This window comes from Globicephala melas, chromosome 20 (genome assembly GCF_963455315.2).
Source record: "Globicephala melas chromosome 20, mGloMel1.2, whole genome shotgun sequence".
NCBI classification, from domain to species: Eukaryota; Metazoa; Chordata; class Mammalia; order Artiodactyla; family Delphinidae; genus Globicephala; species Globicephala melas.
The window spans coordinates 18,737,636-18,764,529 of NC_083333.1; the positions used below are offsets into that span (position 1 = coordinate 18,737,636).

Sequence of the window (26,894 nt, forward strand, 5' to 3'; positions counted from 1 at the left end):
GTGGGTGGGGCATCGGGCCCCAGAGGAGAGACACAGGGACCCTGGGGGAAAGGCTGCCCTTGGTCTCCCTCTGACTTCTTCCCCCAGGGACCTTCACGCTCTTGTGTTGAGGGCGGCCCTGGAGGGTCTTTCGTGGGCGAGAAGAGCCAGGCCTCCAGCCAACCAGGGTAGAGAAGGAAAAATCCCAAGTTTCTCTGTGATTGGATTCAGGGTGAGTACCTGGAACGCACACAGGGAAGAGGGGTTTGGTGTGAGGCAGGGTCTAGGGAAGGCATCTCCTCCTCTGTGAGATGTTTCCTAGGCCAGAATCTGATGGATAAATTTCAAGGAACTGTAATGTTTGACTTCAAATGTGGTCTTTTCTCCAGCTTTGTTTGTTATTCAAAACTGTTAAGCACCTGCTGTGCTGGAGGTACAGCAGCGAGAGAGAGGCTTGGCTGCCCTCACAGGGTGTACACTTCAGACAAGACTGATAAACACACAGGTATGATGAATGCCGCAAAAGAGAGGTGGACGATGTTATTGCTCGTGGGGGGGCTTGTGGCAGGGGTGATGGGACCAAAGGAAAAAATGAGTGGCCGCTGACCAGGTTAATGAAGGATGGGAGGATGTTCTAAGAGCAGGGGACTAGCACGTGCAAAGGCCCCGTGGCAGGGGGAGCCTGCAACAGCAAAGGCACCGAAGACACGGCAGTCATTCTCTGTCCCAGCACCATTTGCTTTTTGCAGCCCAGTAACCAGTTTCTGAAATTACCCCGTTTCTATTTTTACTCGTTACTCTACTCACCTCACTAAAATGTCAGCTCTCTCAAGCCAGGAATCTGTCTTGTTCATAGTGTCCGTAGCTCCTAGGACAGTGCCTGGCAAAGAGCAGGTGCTCAACAAATATTTGTGGAAAATGACAGTGACATTGATGGTGGTGGTGGTGGTGATGATGGTCATGGTCATGGTGATGGTGACAATGATGGTGGTGATGGTGGTGCTGGTGGTGACGATGGTGCTGGTGGTGGTGGTGATGGTGCTGGTGGTGATGGTGCTGGTGGTGACAGTGGTGGTGGTGGTGGTGATGACAGTGGTGATGTCCGCATTCCAGGCAGACGCTGTGTGCAGTCCTGTGCCATTGCACTTCCAAGAATCTCACGTGTGTGAACTTGTGTGAACCTCGCAGCCACCTGTGAGAGACGGAAGTAACTTGCTGAATCTCACAGTGGTCGGTGCCTGCGTCAGGATTCATCTCAGGCAGCTCCCCCGAACACACGCCCTGCCGCACCGCCGCAAGATGCAGGTATAGCAACGACTCTGCTTGCGCTCAGAGCCTCTTCTGCGCGTGTCTGTGCACGTGTGAGTGTGTCCATCCCATGATGGACACAGGCGCTCGGCAACAGCCCTGCCTGACCAAAGGTCGGCGTGTGGGGACAAAGTGAGCGGCGAGGAAGGCTGGGGGAGGCCCTCTAGCAGCCGTAAGAAGGTTCGAAGCAGAGGGGGTGGCCCGACTGAACTGGTGGGTTGGAGAAAAGATGGAAGGCGGCATAAATGGCTGCAGGGACATCCACTGAAACATAGAGGAGGAAATGCCTGCTTCGAAGAGGTAGGGAGCAGCGAAAACCCACAGGACTTGGAGAGGAATAAGATGTGGGTGGATCGGGTGGGGTGCTCCGTTGCTAGACATCGTGTGTGAGCTCACGTTTGCTGTGTAACAGAACCACTCCAAAGACTGGCTTACCACAGTGAGCACATATTATTTCGCATAATTCTGTGGTCCAGTCGGGTGGCTCTGCTCTGGCTCAGCGTAGCTGGTGCTCAGTGGCCTGAGGTGGCTCACCTGTGCTTGTGGGTTTGCTTGACGTTCTGCCGTCGACTGCCGGCCCAGCCCTGTTCAGAGGACCAGCCCCAGGCGCTCACCCCTCAGCCCTGTGGAGTCAGATCTCCCAGTGTCCCGTGGACCGAGTCCAGGTTCAAGGTGGGGAAGCACGGCAACGACCTACCACGAAACCCTTTGCTCACCCGGGAGGGGGGGCGGGGGGAGGAATCCCTGTGGCCATTTTTGCAGCCTGCCACGAATGGAAAGGACTCTGGCTGATTTAAGCAGAACGGAATTGGTGAAAAATGACTGTTTGTAAAAAGAGTTTTGCGGCGGCCTGGGAACAAAATCAGAAATCAGGGCACAGGACGTGCAGGACGGGTGTCGCTGCGCTGCTGTGACCCTGTGTCCGTGCTGCTCCGGGGGGTTGATCCTGCAGCAACCCTGCCTGGTGTCAGAGAGGAGAACACACACACAGACACACATGTACACACCCAAACACACACACGTACACACACGTACACACACACACACACACACACACACACACACACACACACACACACACACACACACAACCACCTCGCTCCTCCTGGGTCACACGCAAGACCCCGTTTGCAAGGTGGGCAGAGCTTGTGCACAGCCATTGCCTTTGCGTGGAGAGGAGAGGTCCAGGGTAAGGGTCTATGCAGACATGTGGGTGGTGGTGAAGGCTGTGGGGAGACCGGGAAATCGGACATGCGAAGGTCTAGGGGTGGCCCGAGCGGATGACCTCAGAGTGGGCGCACAGCGTTGCGTTTCATGCCAGTGGCCACCAGGGGGAGCGCCGAACAAACCAGGTCGTGGAAGACTTGTCCAGTGGTCGACCAACCTCTGTCCAGAGACCCCAGTGCTTGTGCCACGAGCCACAAGCAGCGGCCCTGGTGCCTGCCCTGCAGCAGCCCGGCCTCCAGGCTGGCCCCCACGTGGTCCGCAGCAGCCCGCAGCCCGGGTGGCGTGGTCACCAGCACAGCAGTCGTCCTCCTGTGGCCTCCCCTTCCCCGTCTCACGCCCCTGAGCTCGCACTCCCCGGTGAGGTCCTGCCAGGAGCCTTTATCTCGGCCCTGCCTTTTCGGGGCCGGGGCCGGAGGCCAAGACTGTGCTTCAGGCCCCTCCCCACCGCTACACCGCAGATGGAGGGCCGAGGGCTGCTGGCACCAAGGAGCCTAGGGGGACTTTTATGTGTATCTTCTGACCAGGGGCCATCGTGGATGGTGTCTGAGACCTGAGAACCCAGATGGCCAAGAGCTCACACCTAGCCAGCGGCTCTCAAATGCTTTGCGGTGTTTGTAGAGGATGTGAGAGGGGTGTCGAGAGGAGAGATGTGGGCTGGGGTCTTGGCCAGGCTGGTGTAAGGGGACCTTGGCAGAAAACTGGAGACACCGTCAAAGGCTAAGGGCAGGGGGAGGGCACAGCCGTCTGCCTGAGGGGTGGAGTCTCCTACATCCTGGGGGTGGAGGGGTCGGTGGCTCCCCCAAATCCACCCCTCGAGGGAAGGGGAGAACTCTGGACCCCGCTGTGTGGGAGGAACCCTCCCTCAGACCCGCAGGCAGGGAGGCTTCCCTACGCCTCGCCTGCACGGCACTGAGAAGGGCTGACAACGTGCCAGTCTGTCTCCCAGGCCTGGCCCGGTGGAGCCCAGATGCACAGCTTCCCTGCCGTGGGACCCACTCCTCTCTCAGCATTCCAGGAAGTGACAGGACCTGCTCCCTGTGGAAGGCCCTTCTCCTTTTTATATTCGTAAGTACTTTGTGTTCATTGCAGAAACCTTTACAAAGGCAGATAAATGAAAAGAACAAACCTCCCATCATCCCAGAGATTATATTAACATTTTAATTCATCTGCCCACATGATTTCCCTGTGCAAACAAAATCTTCTGTAAAAATTGAATTGTAGGGACTTTCCTGGCAGTCCAGTGGTTAAGACTCTGTGCTTCCACTGTTGGGGGCCTGCGTTTGATCCCTGGTCAGGGAACTAAGATCCCACATGCATGCTGCAACTAAGAGTTTGCATGCCGTGCCTAAGAGTTTGCATGCCACGACTAAGAGTTTGCATGCCACAACGAAGAAACCCACATGCCACAACTAAGGAGCCGGTGAGCTGCAACTAAGGAGCGCACATGCCACAACTAAGACCCGTCACAACCAAATAAATAAATTAAAAAAAAAAAAGTACTTCCTACACCTACCCAGGGTAATACTTTAAAAAAAAGAATAGAATTATACAAAATATACTATTTTAAAACTTGTGTTCCTTATGTATGAACACATTATGAACATCTGCCCTTTTTACAGATCTGCAGCTGTTTCTTGAATGGCTGCGCCTTCATTTGTTTAACCGGTCCTGACCTGTCGGGCCTGCGGGCTGCTCCAATCCTGTGCTGTTCACCAGTGATGCCCCAGTGAGGCTGCTATTACCTAATGGTTCCCTCACTTCTTTGGTCTCATAGATAAATTGCTCTGCTGAAACTGCGCCCGAATCCATTGCCTATCTCCCGCTCTGTTCAAGCCCGTGGCTTCCAGGATTCAATCCTGTTTTCCCTTCTTTGGCTCTCAGTTTCACCCCGCAGGGGAGCCCATGTCTACGATGGGGCTCTGACCCAGCAACACTCCCATGACCACTGGACACTTAGCTTGGACGTCGCACAGACACCTCGAAAGCTACATTTTTCTTCTTTTGGGCAGAGAAAATACTCTGTGTAATATGATCATGATAGATACAGCTCATGATACATCTGTCCAGACCCACAGAATATAGAAGACCAGGGGTGAGCCTCATGTCAACTCTGGGCTCTGGGTGGGGATGACCTGTCCGTGCTGCTTCATCAGTGGTAACAGATGTACCCTGTGGTGGGGTGTTGATGGTAGGGAAGCTGTGCATGCAGAGGGGCAGGGCGTGCACAGGAGCTCCCTGTGTCTCCCCCCCAGTTTTGCTGTGCCTAAAACTGCTCTAAAAAATAGTCTTAACTTTAAACAATGAAATAGGCATGCAAAAATATACGAAAATACTTAACACCTGTGTTCCCTCCACCCAGCTTTAGAAATTACATACCTAGAAAGCCCTTGGTGCATTCTCCGCCCCCCCCCCCCCCCCCCCCCCCGCTATCTATTCCTCTCCCTGCCCCAAAGGTAACTGCTGTCCTGATTCGGCTTTGTCATCCTCCACCCATGTCTCAGCAAGTCTAGCCTTGCTCACTTAAAGCCGGAGCTGGTTCACACCTGGACAAGTGCTGGGGCCACTTCCCCTGACCCACTGCACAGGGCCTCCACCCAGCTCTCCGAGAGTCTCTGCCGGCTCTGTCCCTGCAGGGTGGGGTCTCTGTGAGGGCGAGGGTCGCCTCTGCCCTTTGTCCACCGCGGCTCCCGCCCCAGTACCCGGGGCAGGGGGCTCAGTAGAGGGTGGGGTGTCCATGCATCTGCTACGTTACTGGGTCCATGTGGATGGGATTTTTTTTTTTTTTCAGTATTTAACTATATTTTCTGATTAAAATAGAAAAAAAAGGGGGCGGAGAGTAAGGGCAACGGAAATTACACTGTGCTGATACAGAAACTTTAAATTCTAGTCAGAGTTAAGGTCCATGTTAAAGGTCAACTGATGGTTCCAAGGAAATAACATGGAGTCTGGTTGAGACATACATGAGCTGAGTGTCATCATTAGCCGCAATAATGGAGGAAAACAGCTCTCAGCGAAATTGGAGTCCACACCTGTCAGGCACGGGTAGGGAGAAGTCTGCAGAAATGGGTTCTCTCCATGCCCCCGTGACAAAGAAGGCTCCTGGTTTGATGGGAAGAGTAGCTCTAGTTCCCAGATGGTGTCCACAGCTCAGAGCCGAGTCTAGCAGTGGAACTGAGCGGAGCACGTAGGCACACACACGACGTAGAATTGACCATCTTCATCATTTTTAAGTGCACAATTCAGTGTCATTAAGTTTATTCGCATTGTTGTGCGTCCATCGCCACCATCATCTCCAGAACCTTCTCATCTTCCCAAACTGAAACTCTGTCCCCATTAAACCCTCACTCTACACCCTCCCCCAGCCCCTGGCACCCCCCCACATCCCACCCTCTGTCTCTGTGGATTTGATGACCTCATACACGTGGAGCCATACAGTGCCTGTCCTTCTGTGACTGGCTGTTTCACTCAGCGCAACGCCCTCTGCGTTCATCCTGTTGGAGCAGGTGTAAGAATTTCCTCCCCTCCCCCTTATTTTTTTAAATTTTTATTTATTTATTTATTTTTGGCCGTGTTGGGTCTTTGTTGCTGCACGCGGGCTTTCTCTAGTTGCGGCGAGCGGAGGCTGCTTGTTGCGGAGCACGGGCTCTAGGTGCGTGGGCTTCAGTAGTTGTGGCACATGGGCTTAGTGGCTCCGCAGCATGTGGGAATCTTCCCGGACCAGGCCTCGAACTCGTGTCCCCTGCATTGGCAGGCGGATTCTTAACCACTTCGCCACCAGGGAAGTACACCCCCTTTTTTTTTTAAACATTTTTTTTAATTTATTTATTTAGTTGCACCGGCTTGCAGAAGGCGGGCTCCTTAGTTGCAGCTCTCAGGCTCCTTAGTTGCAGCTCACAGGCTCCTTAGTTGTGACATGAGGACTCTTAGTTGCGGCATGCATGCAGGATCTAGTTCCCCGACCAGGGATCGAACCTCGGGCCCCCTGCATTGGGAGCGCTGAGTCTTATCCGATAGATCACCAGGGCAGTCCCCAGGATTTCCTCTCTTTTTCAAGGCTGGATGATGCTCTGCTGTAGTTAGCTGTGCAGATGGTTTTGACCGGGCCGTGTTCCCTGTAGCGGCTCCGCGGTCCCAAGAGTGGCTGCCGGCTCCTCCCCAGCATCACCAGTATGGACTCAGGGGAGACCAGCATGTGTGCCAGTGTGGGAACGGCCAGCTCTCCAGCCACGCCCTAGGGCCTGAAATGCCTCCTCCCCTTGGGCTCTGTCTGTCCTTCCTTGGGGCACTCTGGCCCTTCACCCCGTGGAGACCTCGCTCCAGGTGAGGGAGAGAACTGCTTCCAGCATCTCTCTGCCATGGAGACGGGCAACTAGAAAGTGCAGCAATTTTAAGAGTCAAGGAAGTCGTGCACCTGAGGGGGGCCTGTGGCCTTTTCCTTTCCCCCCCAACACTCCCCCAAAGGTGGAGTCCCCACCTCTCCAAGCCAACCGAGGGGGGCTCCGAGAGTCACCGAGAGAGATCGGGGTGCCTGCAGAAGGGACATCTCCTCACCCAGGGGGCTTGCTGAGCTACCCTCTGTGTCATCCGAGATGATGGAGCTGGAAAAGAGAGCCAGAGAGAGACAGCCGGGCAGAGGGGGCCCCATTTGCACAAGAGGATGTGTGATTTTCCTCCAGCTGACAGCACTCCAAGGAGGCGCGCCCGTGGACCATCTCGCTGATACCAGGGGAGCTGCCAGCCAGGTGAGGGGACCCGAGGAAGGTGCCCTGGAGGGTGGGGCTGGAACTGAGGGTGCGGGGAAATCTCTCCTTTCCCGGGACCTGTGTGGTGGGCAGGAGCTGCGGGACCCCTGGGAGTCCCCAGAGGCCGTGGGGAGCGCCAGGTAAGCAGAAGGACACTGCCCTGGTCCCTTCTCCTGTCAGCCCCCGCACCAGGGCCACGGAGCCTTGGGGGACAGAGCCTCGGGGGACAAGGCGGGATGAGACCTGTCCCCTTCCTGGGGCCACAGACTGGAGCTGAGCTGGCGGAGGCTGTGCGCTGGGATCGAAGTGCTAACTTAGTCTGGACGGAGCTTTGGGCACGGGAATTGACCAGGAAGTGATGGAGCCGCTTGCAGTGTTTGAAGGGACAGAAAGGTTTGAGGAGGCACAGCTGGAAGCAGGAATTGAAAACACATTAAAAAGCCATTTCAGGGGCTTCCCTGGCGGCAGAGCTTTCAGATGAGCAGGGAAAGGGAGGAACCATGAGCATCAGAGAGGAGAGAGCGACATGAAGAGTGGACACAAAGGTAATGGGAAGAATGCGATGGAAGGTCCCAGCCCTTCTAGTAAAACAGAGAGACTGTCAGAGGGCGTCTAAGACAAACCCTCCCTCTGTCATTTATGAGAAATGCATGTAAAGCCGCAGGCTAAAGAAGGGCTGGAGGGACTTAGGTGCTCAGACCGGTGCAAACAAAAATAAGGCAGGACCACCCAAATTAACATCAGATAAGGTGGCCTTTAAGATCACAACAGAGGAAGAAGAAAAGCAAAAATTATAAAGGGGATCAAACAGTCATAAACTTGTATGAACAAAGCAAAATGTGGTTAAACACACAGAGCAGAAGTATCAGAATTGCAAGGACAGCTGGGTAATATACCCAGGAAAAGTCAATACATTTGATTCAATAGGTGGAGATTTTTACATCTATGAACAGCAATAATACATCTCATTCGTATGTCCCTGGAACGGCTACAGAAATTATCTATTTGACCACAAAGAAGACCTGAACCAATAGAGAAAAGCAGAGAAGAAGGCCATATTTTTATCATAATCTGAGAAAACTGGCAGTAAATAATAAAGGTGTGACGAATATAATGTTAACTACTTTGATATTAGGAAACACACTTATAAAAAACACTTAAAGAGGCCATCAAGAGGGAAATTAAAAATTATTGGAAAGTGGTGAAAGTAAGAATGTTACATTCTCAAAACTCCAGGACACGGCAAAACCGTATATTCAGTGGGAAATAAAGACAAAGGCCATCAGTATTAAAATAGGAAAACAAAAGTCAAAGGACCTACTTACCCAGTTTAAGTACAAAAAGAAAGTAGGAAGATGGAATTGATGAAGAACAGAAATGAATCAGAAACCTAGCTTCACGCTTCTCTTAGAAGATAAGTGCGGCCTGGTCTTTGCAAACACCCATGAGCAGAAGAATCCGAGCTCACCCTGACTTGCACTTTCTTTGTGAAAGAAAAATGAGATACAGAAACACACAAGGTTAAGGTTCAGAAAGGAGACATAATGACAGAGTCAGGAGATTAAAGCATTTTAAGGAAACTATTCAACACTACAGCAAAAATTCGAAAACCTGGAGGAAATGGGGAAGCCCAAGGGTGTGAGCCTTCGAAGGGGGATCAAGGAATCGATGCCAGGTGAGGCCTGGCTCTGTCACTTACCAGCTGTGTGACCTTAGGCCAATTACTTAGCCTCTCTGTGCTTCCATTTCCTATCTATAAAATGGACATAATAATAGTTCCTACCTCTTTGCAGTTGTGATGATTAAATGAGCTCAAATAGGGGACGTCCGCATTATTGATAAAATAGTCTCTTGATGGGCTCAGAGTAAATAATAATACAAATCTTACGAGAATGTCCCGAGAATTAGATGAACCACATAGGACGGGAGAGAGAACCCTCCTCATTCTAACTAAAACAGAAGAGTTCTCGCTGGCTATACTAAAACTCACATGTAGCAAAAGGCACCATAAATCCAGTCCACGGACAAGTGACGGATCAAGGAGAGCACTAGTGACTCAGCAGCTGTAACGGCAAGAGCTCTTAAACGCTGACAAGGAAAACACAGAAGAGAAGTGGGGCGAAGGCCTGTGGCCGGCACAGGTGTGACAATGCACCAGCCCACCCGCCGGGGTCAGGGAACAGCCGAGAAGCGGCAAGAACGCAGGGCACTGGCTGCCTGACTGGACCAGAGCCCGGACAGCCTGCTGGCCTCCAGGGACCGCCTTGCAGAAATCCATCGGGCAACACGCATGAAATCAAAAATGCCAACATTCCTGGGATTCTGTTACAGAGAAATAAAAACACCCGTAAGTTCAAGGAGGCTTATGGAGCATCGGTCAAAAGCTGCAAGCCAGGTGGCTTCCCCTCAACAGGGAGCATTCTGGTCCTGTGCACATCAAACGTTGTTGATATTAATACTAAACAGCTGCGAGAGGGGACAGAGTGGATCCCGCCGTCTGAGGCAGCGGGGGATCAGAACCCGTGTCTGATGAGCCCCTGTTTTAAAAGCAGCGACAGCCCCCAGTGTGTCATGTACATTTAACTTTATCGGATGTTATATAAGCATTGGGAAAAACACAGGGGGCGCACACTGGAATTTTACGGGGTGCTGACAGAGGGAGAGGCAAGCCAGTTATGTGTGAAAGGAAAGGGCGGCTCTAAAAACTAGTCATCACATTGTGCAGGTTCACGGAATTATGTTTGTGTGATCACCATGCAGAAATAAAACGGAGAGATTTTCGCCCTTGTTAGAATAAATATCAGACTTGGTGTGCGATGGGGTGCACTCGTGTTTGTCAGGAATCGGGGTGCGGCTTCCCACGCTCGAGAAGCAGGAGTGTCAGGTGGCCCGGGCCTGCCCCCCAGCAGGCGGGGGCTCCGGGCGGGGTCGGACCAGGCGCCCAGCTCACCGTGACTTGCACTTTGCCGGGCCGCGCAGCCCTGCCCACTCCAGCCCCGGGTTGCTCTTTGTTCCAACTCAGCCCTGGCTTCCTGGGTGCTTCCTGGGAGCCTGCACAGGGGAAGGTCAGGGTCGGGTGACAGTGGGGGACCTTTGCAGCATCCCTGGGGGAGCTTCCCTCTTCCTCCCACTGACTTCCCGGCATGCACACCTGCAGCTTCTCCGACCCAAGTCTCTGCCCTCAGGGCAGATAGAGGGGAAGGGACCCCCGGGGATCCTTCCTGCGTTTTCCCAGACATGCAGCCGGTCCATTCTCCTTGCCGCTGTCCGGGGAGAAGCTCTCTAAACAGTATATGAAATCCCAGTGTCCTCCAGTGGCTCAGCGCTGCACCCAGGAACCCAGGACGGCGGCGGGGGGGACCCCGAGGTCAGAGCTGCTGGGCGAAGCCGAGTCCAGCCTGCCCCACCCACACTGTCCGCCTCGCTCCAACCAGGCCCCAGCAGTCAGCCCTCTAGGCCAGTGAGCCCCAGCACTGTGCCTCACCCGGAAGCTTATACGGGAAGTTTACATGGCGGGATCTCAGTGGGGAGGCGACACCCATGGTGCCAGGAGGGGGGCATCCACCAGGCGACAGCAGGGGAGCCGGTGCCGGACTGGGAAAGCAGTGGGGACGACGGGAGGAGGAAGGGCAGCCCGCCTGGAGGCTGAAGGGCTCCCGAGGCAAAGACCTAGTGCCAGTATGACGTTAGGAAGACGAGCAGGTTAGCTTAGGTCAGTGGTGCAGCTCACTGAAGCTTACCTCTTTCCGTGGATGATTTTGGAAGGAATTTCAGTTTCCAAAGTCCTTTCACGCATGTCGCCTCCTCAGGGTCCCACACAACTGCTCGTGATTCTGTCGCCCGTATTTTAACTGATGGGGAAACGGGGCCCCGGGAAGGTAAGCGTCTTTCCCGGGCCTCACAGCTGGGGACCCCTGAGCTAGCACTCGTTTACCCTGTGTGCTGCCTCCAGATGACATTTTAAAATAAAAATCTTACTTTTGAATTGTTTGGGATTTACAGAAAAATTACCAAGACAGTGTGGAGAGTTCCTGGGTCGTCTGCACGTGGATCCCCTATTGCCGATATCTTGTTTGTTGTAGCTAGTGAACCGATGCTGGTGTGTTATTAACCGAAGCCCATGCTCTCTCCGGGTTTCTTTGGTTTGTGCCGAATGTCCCTTTTCTGTCCCTGGATCCCATCCAGAGACCACCTTCCATTTACTGTCCCATCTCCTCAGACTCCTCTGGGCTCAGACTTCCCTTGTTTTGGTGACCTTGATGGTTTTGAGGAGGGCTGTTCAGGTATTTTGTTGAACTTCCCTCAGTTTGGGTATGTCTGATGTTCATCTCATGGTTAGACTGGGGGTTTGGGTTTGGGGAAGCAGACCACAGAGTGGAAGCGCCGGTTTTTATCACGTGGTATCCAGGGGACATGGGGTCGCCATGACCTTGACCTTGAACACCCGCTGAGGTCATGTTCATCAGCTTCTTCCGTGTAGAGTTACTCCCCTGACCAGTCCACCCTGGCCTCTTTGGAAAGAAGTCACTACACACATCCCACACGTAAGAAAAGAGGGTTACACTCCACCTCCTCCTGGGGGGCGTGATCTACGTAAATGATTTTCAGTTCTCTGTATGGGAGATTCCACATTTTCCTAATGCATTTTCCTATTTTCTCAGAGCGAGGGTACAGAATATGACATACATATTTTTATAGCTTCATTGAGATACAATTCAACACCATGTTACTAATTTTGGTGTACAACTCAATGTTTTTTTAGTTTTTTGTGCAGACATCCCCACAACCTAATCATGAACACGTTTGTCCCCCTAAAAAAACCCTGTACCCGTTAGCAGTCAATCCTCACCCTCTGCCCCCACCCCCTTTTCTCAGCCCCAGGCAGCCCCTAACCTACTTTCTGTCTCTATAAATTTGCCTTTACTGGACGTTTCATATGAATGGAATCAGTCGTACACTACGTAGTCCTATGTGTCTGGAGCATAATGTCCACAAGACTCATCTGTGGTGAGGCATGTATCCAAACTTCCTTTCTTTTTACGGCGTAATAATGTTCCATTGTACAGATACACCACGTTTGGTTTATCCATTCATCAGTTAATGGACATTTAGGTTGTTTCCACTTTTTGGCTCCTATGAATCATGCTGCTGTGAACATTCATGTACAACTGTTTGTGTGGACACAGGTCTTCCTTTCCCTTGGGTGTAGACCTAGGAGTGGAATTGCTGGGTCATATGGTAGCTCTGTGTTTAACTCTTTGAGGAACTGCCTGTTTTCCAAAGTGGCTGCACCATTTTACATCCCCACCAGCCGTGTAGGAGAGGTTCAATTTCTCCACCTCCTCGCCAACACTTCTTATTGTCTCTGCCTTTTTTTTTTTTTTTTTAATGGCCATGCTAGTGGCTGGGAAGTGGTATCTCGTTGTGGTTTTCTCTTTCATTTCCCTGATAACGAATGATGCCAAGCATCTTTTCATGTGTTTGTTGGCTGTTTGTATATCTTCTTTGGAAAAATGTCTGTTTGGATCCTTCACCCATTTTTAAATTGGGTTATTTGTCTAATACTGACAAACGATAAAAGTTGAGTTGTAATAGTTCTTTATATACTCTAAGTCCCTTATCAGATACATGATTTGCCAATCTTTTCTCCCAGTCTGTGGGTTTTGTTTTCACTTTCTTGCTGGTATAATTTGCAGCACAAATGCTTTGACATTTTTTTAAAATTAATTAATTAATTAATTAATTTTTGGCTGTGTTGGGTCTTTGTTGCTGCACGTGGGCTTTCTCTAGTTGTGGCGAGCAGGGGCTGCTCTTCATTGCAGTTCGAGGGCTTCTCGTTGCAGTGGCTCCTCTTATTGCAGAGCACGGGCTCTAGGTGCACGGGCTTCGGTAGTTGTGGCTCGCGGGCTCTAGAGCGCAGGCTCAGTAGCTGTGGCGCACGGGCTTAGTTGCTCCGCGGCATGTGGGATCTTCCCGGACCAGGGCTCAAATCCGTGTCCCCTGCATTGGCAGGCGGATTCTTAACCACTGTGCCACCAGGGAAGCCCACGCTTTGATGTAGCCCAATTAGCTGTTTTTTTCTTTTGTCACTTGTGCTTTTGGTCTTGTTATCTAGGAAACCATTGCCTGACCCAAGGACATGAAGATTTACTCCTATGTTTTCTTGTGGAAGTTTTATAGTTTTAGCTCTTACATTTAGGTCGATGATCCATTTTGAGTTAATTTTTGTGTATGGTGTGAGGTAACGGTCCACGTTCATCTTTTTGCATGTGGATATTCCGTCATCCCAGTGCCTTTTGTTGGAAAGACTGTTCTTTTTCCTCACTGAATTGTCTTGGCAGCCGTGTCAAAAGTCAGTTGGCCACACGTGTAAGGGTTTGTTTCTGGACTCTCAGCTCTATTCCATTGATCTGCTTGTCTGTTTTATGCCAGTATCATGATCTCTGCAGCGTTGTTATACTTTTGAAATTGAATCCTTCAGCTTTCTTCTTCTTTATCAAAATTGTTATGGCTCTTCTTGGTCCCTTGCATTTACACACGAATTTTAAGATCAGCTACTCCTGAAAAAAAAAAAAAGGCCAGCTGGGATTTTAACAGGAATTGCATTGAATCTGTAAATCAATTTGGAGAGTGCTGTCACCTTAACAGTATTATGTCTTTCAATCCACAAACTTGTGATTTCTTTCCATTTATTTAGATCTTTAATTTTTTTCGACGATGTGTTGCAATTTTCAGTGTATAAGTCTTACACTTCTTTTGTTAAGTTTACATTTAAATTTACTTCTTCTTTCTGATGCTGTTGTAAATGGAATTGATCCTTCCAGTCGGCATCTTCCTCACTGTTCTTCACAGCTGTTCCTCCCCGTCGTCCTTCCTCTTTCCATCCATTCACTTAGCCTGAGGAACCAGATCCCCAGGTTGGTTGGAACCGTCTGCGTAATGATAATCAGAACGTTCAGAAGGAGGGCAGGAGGGCACCCCCGTGGGGAACGGGCATGGACTACGTCACTTCCTGTTGGGGTTGCTTTGGCTGCACCTCACTTCCGGGGAGACGGCTTGCATTCGGTGAGTGAGCCTGGGCTTTGGTGGTTTCAAGGGCTTCTTCTGCCACCTGTGAGCAGTGAGAGCCTGGACCAACGTTCTTACAAGTCTCTGGTCCCCCTTATATAAAATGGGGAGAATAACACCCTCCCTGTGGAATTGTCACCAGAGGCCCCATGCGTTCAGTCACGGCACAAGTGACTGCTGCCTGAGTGCTGGCCGTGATGACCACAGGCAGCCCCGTATTTGTGGTGCGTCCCTGGAATAATGCCTCACGTCACACCTGCTGTCACCTGATGACTTCACGTTTGCCACTACAAACTTTTTATTCGTTCCTTAGAACAATTTCTCATAAGGTTTTATGCCATCACCCTAGTTCCTTGGCCACTTGAAACATGTAAACTGAATTCTGTGTCACAGGCCAATATAAAATCTCTCTCATATTCACATCATTACCATCAATCTTCCCAGCTTTATATAGTTACAAAATATAATTTTATAAATCCATATATATGTTTGTAACTTGTAGCAGATATTCAACAATAAATAATATGATTTTCTTATAGCAATTTCTTAAAGGAATAAAAACACAGATCAAAGGGAACTCCTCCCAGTAAACTGTTATCAGTAACTGGTGAGTCACTGGTTCCCCAACTTCACCTGGAGGCATCAGAATCACCTGGAGGACTTGTTACACCACCAATGGCTGGGCCTCATCCCAGAGTTTCTGATTTTGTCGAGCAGGTGGAGCCTGGGAATATGCATCTCCAACAGGTTCAATTACAATTTTATTTTTTCTTTTAGTTTTTTAACTTTTTATTTTATATTGGAGTATAGTTGATTAACAATGTTAGGACTTCCCTGGTGGTCCAGTGGTTAAGACTCCGCGTTTCCAATGCAGGGGGAGCGGGTTCGATCCCTGGTTGGAGAAGTAAGATCCCACATGCCACGCAGCACGGCCAAAAAATAAAATAAAATCACACCAGAAAAGAATTGTTCATTAAAATAAAGTTTCCAAATATTAAAAAACAAACAAAAAAACCCAATGTTGTGATAGTTTCAGGTGTACAGCAAAGTGATTCAGTCATATATATACATGTACCTATTCTTTTTCAAATTCTTTTCCCATTAGTTACGTTTTTAATAGCACCTTAATAACTGCGAAGACACACGACCTTGTTTCCTGCCTCTGTGCCTTTGCTTTTGCTGTTCCAAGCCTAAATACCTCCCATTCAGCTCAGACTCCGTTTCCCTCCCTCGGGACTCTCATCTGAGGCCCTGTAGCATCTTGTGCATATTCCAGCCACTATAGGGTTCATATTATTTTGAAACTTTCTGTTTATTCCGTCATTCACTTATTGAGCACCTACTATGTGCCAGACAGTGTTCTGGGTGCTGAGGATACAGCAGTGAACAAAGCAAATTCTAGCTGGAGGGTGGCAGGTGACAAAATAAGTAGACAAATAGCATCTCAGAGGGTGATACATGGTCTGGAGAAAAATAACGTGGAGGAAGAGGAGGAAGCGTGATGATGAGGGCTGTACGGGAGGGGCATTCCAGGGGGAGGGAGGGGGGAGGGAAGAGCACCTCTGCAGGGGCCTGTAGGGAAGCAAGGCTGGTGGGTGAGGGTGGCAGGAAGTGCCCAGTGGGAGGAAGCCCAGAGTCCAGGTAGCAGGGGCGGTGTGAGAAGTGGCCAGATGTGTCTTCCACACAGGCCTCCATCCCCACTGAGCAGACGCCCAGCAAACATCTGTTATCCCAGAGTCCTCTCTGCCCAAGCATCTCTGGCTCCGTGGGTGACCGACCTCACCGGGGAGGTTCCTGGCAGTCGGTACTGGTCCGTGGCCCTCTTCTCTGCTGTTCAACAAGTGGGCAGACCCACGTATTGGTGGGGCCTCGTGTAGAAAGCCCCGGCCTGCGATTCTCCAGGCTTAGAGATCTCACCTTGATGGGGTGTCCTCGGGTAGCTGCGTGCACGCTCACTGTGACTGTGCCTCCCCCGCCCTTATGTAATCAGGGAGGTCAGGAGGACAGCCGCTGGTAATTGCACTTGGAAAATCTGGAAGCAGTCAGGTCAGGTTGAATCAATCAGCAGCCCCATGCCCGAGGCAAACACAGGGGCTCCTTTGGAAGATTGGACCCGGCCCCGCCCAAGCCTCCACAGACACATTCTTGCATTTCTGAGCAGAACAAAAGCAGACAACCCCAGGCCTAATCCCCCAAACTGGGAGCAGAGGGCTGGATTACTACACCCCACGTTTGAAAACTGTTTTGTTCTTGTTATGCAAACTTCCTGGGCAGGGACTCCAAGGGCCCAGGGGGCGGGGAGAAGGGTCCTTAAATGCATCCTCTCTAGGCTGATGCCCATTCCTGGAGCTCCAGCCCCAGGACAGCCTGTGTCGAAGGTAACTCTCTTCCCCATTCTCTTCTCCTCCTAGAAATCTCTAGCTGCAGCCTGGCCAGGAGCGGCTCCACCTCTGTGGCTGGTCCTCCCCACACCCAGGAACATCTTCTGAGGATCCGCGGCTGGCTGCCCCAAGGGCCTGAAGCTCACGTCTGGCAGCTCTACCACCCCTGCCACAGGGAGGTAGAGGCCCCGGGGACCCTTGGAGCAGGGGGACCCAGGGGACGGTGGGTGAGAAGCCTTGATTCAGTAACCCAGACGCAGCAGAGTCCTGTAGTTAAAGGCACGAGCGGCATGAGATAGAGACAGAAGCGGGTTCAAATCCTGACTTTGCTACTTGCTAACTGGGAGACCAAAGACAGAGCACTTATTGCACGTCTATTGGCCTCACTTTCCTCATCTGTAAAATGGACTCGTAACGGCTCCTTCTTGGTGGGCGCTCCTACAGAGCGAGGATTTTTGTGAGGATCAAAGGGGATGATGACACCTGGGAACAAAGTGGCACAGGTGAAGCAGGCGGGATGCAGGGGTGTGGGAAGAAGGATGGGTCCTGGGGGACTAATTCCAGCTGCTCCCACTGGGACATCAAGCGCAATGTTAGCTACTTCCCGGCGCCATTAATCTTTGTAATGACTGAGAAGCGACACTGCTATTAACGCTGCCCACAGAGGAAGCTCATTCCCAGAGACCACGTGGTTCTGAGTGCTGAGCTGGGGGCCAGCCCTCCCGGGCTCCCTCCCACCAGCTCTTCTGCCCTGAGCCGCCAGGCCTTGGTGGCCGATGGCCAGAGGCTGCTGCCCTGGTTTGCCCACACGAGGCTGGGGAGGGAAGCAGGACCTTCCTGCCGGGCTGTGTGGCTGGGGTCACGAGTGGCCTGGCCCATGGCAGGCTGGGCCGAGGGATCTCAGAGGGCTCCCTCCGATTTCCCGTCGGACCTAGGGAGGGGGCCGTGGCACCCCAGGCTTGGGGCGCCCTGGATGCCAGCAGGGCCCTCCTGTCCGTGCCGAAAGCCAGGGTGGGGGTCAGTGCTGCCGAGAGGGGAGGTGATGGGAGGAGTCAGAAGCCACTTGCTGGAATTCAAGCAGGATTTCATACATATATACATATACACACATACATACATATACATCTATAAATTTATGTATACCATGTATGGTAATATGTACACATATACCATATGTATTATATATACCATATCTACATATATGTGCATCTACATATAGGTAGATATGGTATTTAATTTTTTTGCCAAACGGAAATAGCCTTATTGTGGTTTTTTCTGATGTCAGAGGTTACACCGTGTCTGAAAGTGGGTGGGAACCTCTTGGAGGACAGGAAGAATTGCTGGGGGAGAAGGGAGAAGGAACGTTTACTTTTCTCTGTGTCCCTTTTGTATCTTTTACATTTTCCACCATGAGCATGTTACCTATTCAAAAAGGTAACAAACATTTTTAAAAAATGCAAGTTCACTGCAAAAAAAGTGAAGCCCTCCAGAAGATGAAAATGAGGATCACCTCTAATCCACCCCCAACCTCCCTCCCATCCCCCCGCAGTCACCACGCGGGGTGGCGGGGGGGGGCAGGGGCCGCCCCTCTGGGCTCTCGCATGAACAGGCATGCACACACCTGGGGTATCTGTTGTTCTGGAAACTGTTTTGTTTCTTATGCCTCATGCCCGGGACACATCTGGTACAGAGAGTGCCCTTATAAAGGTGCTGAAACACTTGTCCATCTCTGTCCTAATTACCGCACGATCACCTGGCACGTGGGTGCAGCAGACATCTTTGAAATTGTCTCCTGCTGATGGACACTTAGGATGTTTCCAGTATCTCTCTTTTATGTATAAGCCTGATGAACTTTCTTGTTCATGAATGTTTAGGAATGCGCTCATTTCTATGAGCTCCTGAACGTGGACCTACTACGTCACAGAGAAATAGATTTTAAAGGTTTTTGCTGGGCATAGCCAAATGCCTCCCAGCAGAGCCATCCCACTTCGCCAGCATGGTCTGCTGTACGGGCAGCTTTTTTGTGGAAATCTGAAGCTCTGTGAGTCGGTCTGTCTCACAGGTGTTACAGGCACACACGGGTTTAAACACCAAACCTGGTTCTGTCTGGGAAGCCGCCAGTGCTTTTGAGAATGTCGGCTCAGCCAGAAAGGTGGTGTGAGAATCCTGATGCTGGGTTTTCTTTAATCAGCGTGGGTGTGGAATCACGACCCGTGTCCTTTGATCTGGAGACTGCCCTGGTTGGGTGTGCAGAGCACTTGGAGTGATTGCCTGCGAGAGTCACCAACTCTACACGAAGGTAGAGGTGGGCATGGGCCCTGAGAGATGCCAGGAAGGGCCTGCCCCCAGCACCCTGCCAAGAACCCACCATCAACAGCTGTAGACACCCTTAGGACCGCAGGTCACTGCTGCCTGGGGTCCTCACCGCGGGGGTCTGTCATCTGCTCAGGGAGGGAGTACACCGATGGCCAGAAGAGTCCAAGACAACAGGGTTAGGGAGCTGAGAAGGCAAAAGGAGGCCATTTCTCGGTGCTCCCAGGGAGATCTTCCTCTTCCTATAAAATTACCAGTGAGGGTGGGTGCTGCCCTGGGGACCCCGGGTCCCAGTGGGTGGCCGGGGAGCGCGCGCCCTCCTCCCGGCTCCAAGGAGCTCTCTGTCCTCAGGAACCATGGACACAATCAGCGAGGTGGTGCAGCGGGCCAGAGCCGCCTTCAACGCGGGCAAGACGCGCCCGCTCCAGTGCCGTGTCCAGCAGCTGGAGGGGCTGCGGCGCCTGATCCGCGAGCGCGAGAAGGACCTCGTGGGCGCGCTGGCCGCCGACCTCCGCAAGGTGCGCCCCGACTGGCCACGGGCAGGAGAGGGCTGCGTGCGCCCAGGACGTGGGCTGCGCGCCGCGGGACAGGCTCTGCGCCCGGCTCTTGACACTTAGCCCCCAGAACACTCCGGGCGCCTCAGGACCCTTTTACGGAGGGGAAAGCGCAGCCGCTCAGACGGGGCGTGCCGGCTTCTCCTTGCGTCCTGCGGCGCCCCAGGTCCCACGCGCCAGGTCCGTCATCCCCACTCCTGGCTTCACGCCCTTCTCCACCCAGCCCAGCACACGAGGCCACCCCTTTCCGGCCTCTTCTTTCCTTCACCTCTCAGCCCCGTGCGGGCCGGGTTCTCCACACCAGGGAACAGCCCAGCCTGGCTTCGCGGAGGGCAGCCTGCTCTGCTGGGCGTCCTCCCTCCCTCCCTCCCCGTCCTCTCCTACCCCTGGGCAAAATCAGACCCCTCCGAATACTCAGCCCCTCCCCCTCGCTGCCGCCAAGTCGCTTGGGCCTGCTTCCACCCTTCCATCCGCCTGGCCTTGGAAGAGAGCAGAGGGGCTGTGGAGCCCGTCCCCCTACCGTTTCCTGGCCTTTTGCCACTGTATTTTTTTTTTTAATTTCTCAAGATTTCTCATCTTGCAGCAAAAAACAAAGGCAAGAAAACCCAGTGCTGACCTCACGACTTCTGTCTTGCTCTGCACAGCCAAAGTTCACGGAAGAGCTGTGTGTCCCACTTTGCACCCCTCTCTCGGAAGCCCCCCACACTGGCTTCCTCCGCTGGCTGAGGGTCTCTTGGATTTTCTCCTGACTCTCTTTGGTGGCCTCTTTCCTGAAGCCACTTCATCAGGGTGGTCTTCTTAGGGCTCCGTCCTGGCTTCAAGTCTCGTTTTCATCGCTAAGCCTTCCCGGACAGCCCTCAGCTCAGTTACCCCCAACTCACTGAGTGACCCTCAAATCACTACTCAGGTCTGGGGTGCCCGAGGGCACCTCATGCTCGATGTGTCCAACCTGTCTGGGCCCCCAGCAGTGGCAGAAAGGGGCCCTCACAGACCCACCACTCGAAGGCTAATCCTCAGCTCTGCCCCCTTGTGCCTTCTTGCCTGGCCCACTGGGCTGGGGAGCCCACGGTGAATGGCCCCCTTCATGTGGGCAGCAGAACAAGCCAGGCTGTGTCCAATGGGCCCACCTGGAACATGAGGTCCAGTCATGTTTCCATTTTGCAGACTGGGAGACTGAGGTCAGGAGGTTCACTCGGGGTCACAAAGCTGGGAAGCAGCGAGCCAAGGACCACCGCCAGCCCTGGGGCCTCTGCTCAGAGCCCCGGCTGCGTGGCCCTCACCCTGGGGCCAGCAAGCCTCACGGAGCCCTCTCGCTGTAGAACGAATGGACCGCCTACTACGAGGAGATCGTGTACGTCCTGGAGGAGATCGACTACGTGATCAAGAAACTCCCTGAGTGGGCTGCGGACGAGCCCGTGGAGAAGACGCCCCAGACCCAGCAGGATGAGTCCTACATCCACTCAGAGCCCCTGGGTGTGGTTCTCATCATCGGCACCTGGAACTACCCCTTCAGCCTCACCATCCAGCCCATGGTGGGCGCCATTGCTGCAGGTACTGTGAGCCCCGTTCTGGGTCGGGGAGCCAGGAGGGATCCCTCTTCTCCACTGCGGAGGGGAGGGCCTGGGGTGGGGGGCGCAGGCCTGTGCGAAGAGGCAGCCTGGGGTCAGGGAGCCATAGGAGGGTCCGGCTCTCACAGGAGGCTGTGGGGACCAGGCTTCCCGGTGCCCAGGCCCAGCCAGGCTCAGATGTCCACACAGCCTCACCGCCCACCATGCGCCCTTGGTCCCTGGGAGGGCAGAGCAGGGGGGTGGCCCCAGCATGGCCCTGATTCCGTGTGCTCTGCAGGGAACGCGGTGGTCCTCAAGCCGTCGGAGCTGAGTGAGAACACAGCGAGCCTGCTGGCCACCATCCTCCCCCAGTACCTGGACAAGGTGACAGACTCTCCAGGGCACACGGAGAACGGGGGCGGGGCCATGTCTTCAGGGGTTGAGAAATAGTGAATTCTTGCAGCCAGGGCCCAAGCCCCGGGTGGGGTGAGGACAGCTGGCCACTCCCACTGGGGTGACTGGAGCCCCAGAGCCGAGAGAGGGGGTCCACTTGGTGGCGACGGCCCGGCCACGTGGGGAGGGGGCTGTGGTCCTTTCTGAGCCTCGCCTCTGTCCTCTCTCGGAAGGATCTGTACCCGGTGATCAGTGGGGGTGTCCCCGAAACCACGGAGGTGCTCAAGGAGAGATTTGACCACATCCTGTACATCGGGAGCCCCGGGGTGGGCAGGATCGTCATGATGGCTGCGGCCAAGCACCTGACCCCCGTCACGCTGGGGCTGGGGGGCAAAAACCCCTGCTACGTGGACAAGGACTGTGACCTGGACGTCGCCTGCAGGTGAGGGGCTTGGCCTGGCTGCCCCCCAGCTCAGACGGACGGCAGTTCACTCTGAGTGCCACTGACGTGGCCCCTGCCCTCAGGGCACCCGCGGTCCTGGCGGGAGCTGGGGCTGGAGGTACCATGCTCACAGAAGAGGTGCGGGAAAGGCTTCCCGCAGAGGAGGGGTCCAGGACAGCCCTGCCCGCCCTCATGTCCCACACACGTAGCCTTCTGGGGTGTGGGGCCCTGAGCACAGTGACACCTGGCCGTGCAGGGCTCAAGGCTGTGAAAAGAGGGGGATAAAGGCCGCCCACGCCAGACACCCCCCGCCAGTCAGTGATGAGGTCACCGCAGGCCCTGTGAGCACGTCCAGGGTCATGGGATCTAGAAGCCAGTGGGGTGCTAAGGGGCCCCCCTGGTGGACAGCTCACAGCAGAGCCCCTCGTGCCCTGACCCTGGGCTAACTGAGCCAGAGGCCTGTTCCTGGGGAGCCCCCCTGGGCTGGCGATATGTCATCTAACCTGGGGTTTTTACAGACGCATCGCCTGGGGGAAATTCATGAACAGCGGCCAGGGGTGCGTGGCCCCCGATTACATCCTGTGTGACCCCTCGATCCAGAACCAAGTCGTGGAGAAGCTCACAAAGTCCCTGAAGGTGAGTGTTGGCCCCGGGGGCGGGTGACAGGCTGCCAGGTGGTGACATGGACGTGGACTTGAGAAAAGACTGGCTCATTCTTTTCTGCTCATGAAAATAATCCACACTCGCTGTCAATAATTTGGAAAAGATTAAAAAGCATAAAGAAGAGGGAAAAGCTCCACCCAGAATCCCACCACCTGACTTGGTGTGTTCCCTCCATTCTCCTTGCTGTAGACGCACGCGTCTGGTCCCGTGTGATGTCCAGACGCTGTGCGTGTATTTCTTTCAAACAACACAGCTGTCTTGCAGCACTTCGTGTGCCAGGAAAGTCGGGGGGCGCCCAGGGTGCGGCAGCTCCGTAGTTCTCGGGGTCGCTGTGCCATTGACTGCTGCCCCACAGGGCGGTGCCCACGTGTGCTCCCAGATTGGGGTCACCAGTGACCTCACAGCCTGTGGCCGTGATGAGGGTCCACATCCTCACCTGGAGGCTCTCCTCCACAGGAGTTCTACGGGGAGGATGCCAAGAAGTCCCGCGACTACGGGAGAATCATCAACTCCCTACACTTCCAGAGGGTGATGGGCCTGATGGAAGGCCAGAAGGTCGCCTACGGGGGCACCGGGGATGCGACCAGCCGGTACATAGGTGTGTGCGCTGCCCTTCAGGAGAGCACCGCCTGCCCGCCAGGGCTGCCAGGGGCCCCGCGAGCGGGCGGCGGGTGGGCACACACCCCTGAAGAGCAGACGCAGCCCCATGGTGTGTGTCCGTCACTTTCACCAGTGGCCCCGGGTTGGCTCTGGGCCTCTCGGCGGGCAGGAGCTGGACACAGCCCCTGGGAGGCCCCTCCCCAGCCCAGAAGCCCCTCCCCTCAAGGCCTAGAGGAGGCTTCACCTCCTCTGCATCCCGGCAGCTTCAGCAGAGGCCACAGGAGCCCCAGGTGTGCCGAGCGGGAGGGGCCCGCAGTGCCTGGGCTGGAGGGTCAGCAGATGGGGCCCCACTTGGCCCCCAAGTTGCCAGGAGGCTGAAGAGCTCCAGCAGGGCTCACGTGGCTAGCGGGGCACAGGGCCCGCCCCCTGAAGTGTGGAGCCCGGGCTCCTCCCGTATAGGTGAATCCAGGGTTCTCTCCGTGGTCCGCCGGGATGGAGCCTGGCAGGAGGAGGCCCCGTGCCTACCCCGCCCCGCTAAGCCTTGCCGCCTTGTCTGTAAAGGGCTGGGTGAGAAACCAGACGCCTGGGCTGGGGTCTCTACACTGGCTGACGCCGGCTTCTTCCCTGCTCCAGCCCCCACCATCCTCGTGGACGTGGACCCCCAGTCCCCGGTGATGCAGGAGGAGGTCTTAGGGCCCATAATGCCCATCGTATGCGTGCGCGGCCTGGAGGAAGCCATCCAGTTCATCAGCCAGCGCGAGAAGCCCCTGGCCCTCTATGTGTTCTCCCTAAACGACAAGGTGAGCCGGGGGACCCTCCTCCAGGGTCCTGGGGCCCTGGGCGCGCTGCTCCTGCAAACAGGATCCAGGGGTTCACAGACCTGGGAGCAAATCCCAGCCTCACTGTTCACCGCAAGCCGCTTAACCTTCCTGAGCCCCTTTCTTCTCAGCTCTGAAATCAGGACAGAGCGTGAATGAGATGATGATGAGCCCCTCGGTGCCGCGCACGCCGTCCTGGGAACTGCTGCTCTTACCATCTCCCCACAAAACTACGTGGGGAGAGTGGAGAACCCAGCCTGGGGCTCGGGGCGGGGAGCGGCCCGGCGCCAGGGCTCTGCCTTCACCAGCTCCCGCGTCCTTGCGGCTCCAGGACGCGGCCCGGGCAACGGGGAGGGGGAGGGGCTGGGTGTCCCGGGCCGCAGGCTGAGCCCCGGGGCTATTGCAGGTGATTAAGAAGATGATCGCGGAGACTTCTAGTGGCGGGGTGACGGCCAACGACATCATCGTCCACACGACCGTGCCCTCGCTGCCCTACGGGGGCGTGGGTGAGTCTGGGGCCGAGCTCACGGCCCACTGCCCCCCGCGGGTGTCCCCCCACCCCCACCCTTGGGCTGGGCCTCAGACTTCCACTGACCTCTCCCTCTGCTGGCACATCCATCAGCCACATTCAACCTCGAGACCTTAGAGGGTCCCAGAGGTCACCTGGGGCCTGAGAGAGGGCGCACGCGCCAGAGGTCGCAGAGCCACCTAGTGGCGGGGCTGGGATGAGGCTCTTCCTGGCCACTGTTCCTGGCGTGGATGCCTCGGCGGACACCCCAGGGATCGGGGGCCCCCAGGCCGCTCGGAGAAGGGGCGCAGGAGGGGCGTCGGGGTCTCGGGGCCACGCTGAGCTGGCTCCTCCCGCAGGGGGCAGCGGCATGGGGTCCTACCATGGCAAGAAGAGCTTCGAGACCTTCTCCCACCGCCGCTCTTGCCTGGTGAGGCCTCTGCTGAATGAGGAGGCCCTCAGAGCCAGATACCCCCCGAGCCCGGCCAAGGTGAGTGGCGGGGCGGCAGTGCGGGGAGCCGCTGGGCCCTGGGCAAGGGCCTCACCACGCCTCGTGTCCCCCACAGATGCCCCGTCACTGAAGCTGCCCTGGCCTCGCTGTGCTGCGCCCTTGGACGGCTGCTCCTGGCACCCCTCTTGCTCCGAGGGCATCCTCGCCTCCCTCTCTAGAGTAGAGACCAATAAAGTTTCCCAGCAGCCCAGGAATGTGCGTGCGTGCGTGTCTCTGCAGCCCTGCCCCCCACCCTCTCTGGTTCCCCCCATTCCCCTCCACCCCCCGGAGCCTCACTTTAGCCCCAGGGCCCCTGGACTTGGGGACATCAGCTCCATTTCAGGTGTGTCCAGTGGAGGGGTGACCGTGGAGGCCAAGGTGGGGGTCCCTGGTGAGACCCGCCGTGGGTGGTCAACATGACCCCTTGGGTGACTCCAGAGTGATGGTCCTGGGGCCGGAGGATGGGTAGCCGGGGTCAGCCCCAGGACCCTCAGTGCCGGCAGCATCTGGGCCCTGGGGGTGCCTGAGGGGCCAGGACAGGGTCCAGCGACAACCATGGGAATCAGGGCGTGGGCCAGAGCAGGAGCCCGGAATCAGGCCAGGGGGAGAGCGGGGCAGCTGGGGAAGACTGGCCGAGGCTGGCCGCTGGCTGCTACCTGTGCCTCGTCCCCTCCAGGAGAAGCGAAGGGGGACCGGGCAGAGGGTGAAAGGCCCTGTGTCAGTGGATGTCTACTGTGCACACCTGCTCCTTATTTTGCAAAAGTCAAATAACTGAATAGTAACAAAACCAAAATCTTCTCCAGACCTGCTGCCCCTGCAGCTACTACCTCATGTCCTTGCCCTCCTTCCTCCTGCCGACCCGTCCGGCCGAGCCCGTCCGTCCCCTGCTCTCTGCAGAAACCACTCCCGTCCATCCGGGCTCCAACCCGTGTAGGCAGGCCCACCGTCTTGGCCGCAGCCTCCCAAGGCCCTGCCCAGCCACCCCTCCTTGCAACACCCTCCCCCTCAACTCTGGGGTCCCGGGACCCCACACTTCTGTTCTCCCACCTCCCCGGATTCTCCTCCCACATTAAAGTCTCTGGCCCTGGCCCTGAGCTCCTGGCGGTTTAAGCTGTATTAACGGCAAAGACCATATCCTGCTCAAAGGTGTGCCCCCCCGCCCCCCCCCCGCCCCCCGGCTGGATGCGGGGGAGGGAGTCTCGCCGGACCCGCCCCTCTCTCCTCCACCCCTACCCACCAGCAGCCAGATGAGGAAACCAGCCGAGGGAAGCAGTGTCGCCTGGGCTCGCTGCGCCACTCACCGGGGCCGCGTCTCGGGAGCATCTGCTCCTTCCTGAAACCACGGAAGTGTCACTTGCAGTGGCACTTGAGGGTCTCCTCAAAACCCTTGCTTGAGGATGTGTCGAGAGAGCTGGAAACGCTCAGCTTGGGGAGGAGACGGCTCGGGGTTTCCAAGCACCTGATCTGCCTTGTTCCAGAGGGAAGATTAGCACCTTCAGGAAAAATCACCATCATCTCTTTCTCTTTCCTCCTCCTTTTCTTCCCACTTACTATCTTTATAACAAGACAGAACGATCTAAGCCGTTTCACTGTGATGTCCCAGACCTGACGCGTTCTGGACTAATCCTATTTCCAAACTAGATTTAACTCAAAAGAAAACAATGGAAAAACCCCTTGATCTTGCCTCCACCCGGTGATCCCATCTACTGTTTTCTCTTTCTACTGTTTTTTCCTGGGCTAAGGAATGGGCTGAAAAAATATTTGCACAACGGATTCATTCTTTCCAAACAACTGCCATCGTCCAAAACGTAAATGGCCGAGAGCCCTCCCCACTCGCGGGCCACCAGCTAGAGCAGGTGAC

General features: G+C 54.9%; 1 protein-coding gene across 2 annotated transcripts; it reads left to right on the forward strand.

Annotated features, from left to right (window-relative positions):
• Positions 1–1,487: 1,487 nt before the first annotated feature.
• Positions 1,488–25,201, forward strand: ALDH3A1 (aldehyde dehydrogenase 3 family member A1). Of its 2 annotated transcripts, XM_060290417.1 has the most exons (15): positions 1,488–1,587; positions 3,449–3,579; positions 7,191–7,256; positions 16,736–16,884; positions 18,897–19,004; positions 19,370–19,536; positions 20,892–21,123; positions 21,418–21,503; positions 21,746–21,954; positions 22,473–22,590; positions 23,074–23,215; positions 23,851–24,017; positions 24,442–24,541; positions 24,903–25,033; positions 25,110–25,201. In XM_060290417.1, the coding sequence occupies exons 6-15, from the start codon at positions 19,375–19,377 to the stop codon at positions 25,122–25,124; spliced, it is 1,362 nt and encodes a 453-aa protein (XP_060146400.1). In that variant the 5' UTR covers positions 1,488–1,587; positions 3,449–3,579; positions 7,191–7,256; positions 16,736–16,884; positions 18,897–19,004; positions 19,370–19,374; the 3' UTR covers positions 25,125–25,201. The 2 variants fall into 2 exon arrangements, with proteins under 2 accessions (XP_060146400.1, XP_030718187.1); XM_030862327.2 differs by lacking the exons at positions 1,488–1,587; positions 3,449–3,579; positions 7,191–7,256 and having other exon boundaries at positions 16,847–17,208.
• Positions 25,202–26,894: the final 1,693 nt, after the last annotated feature.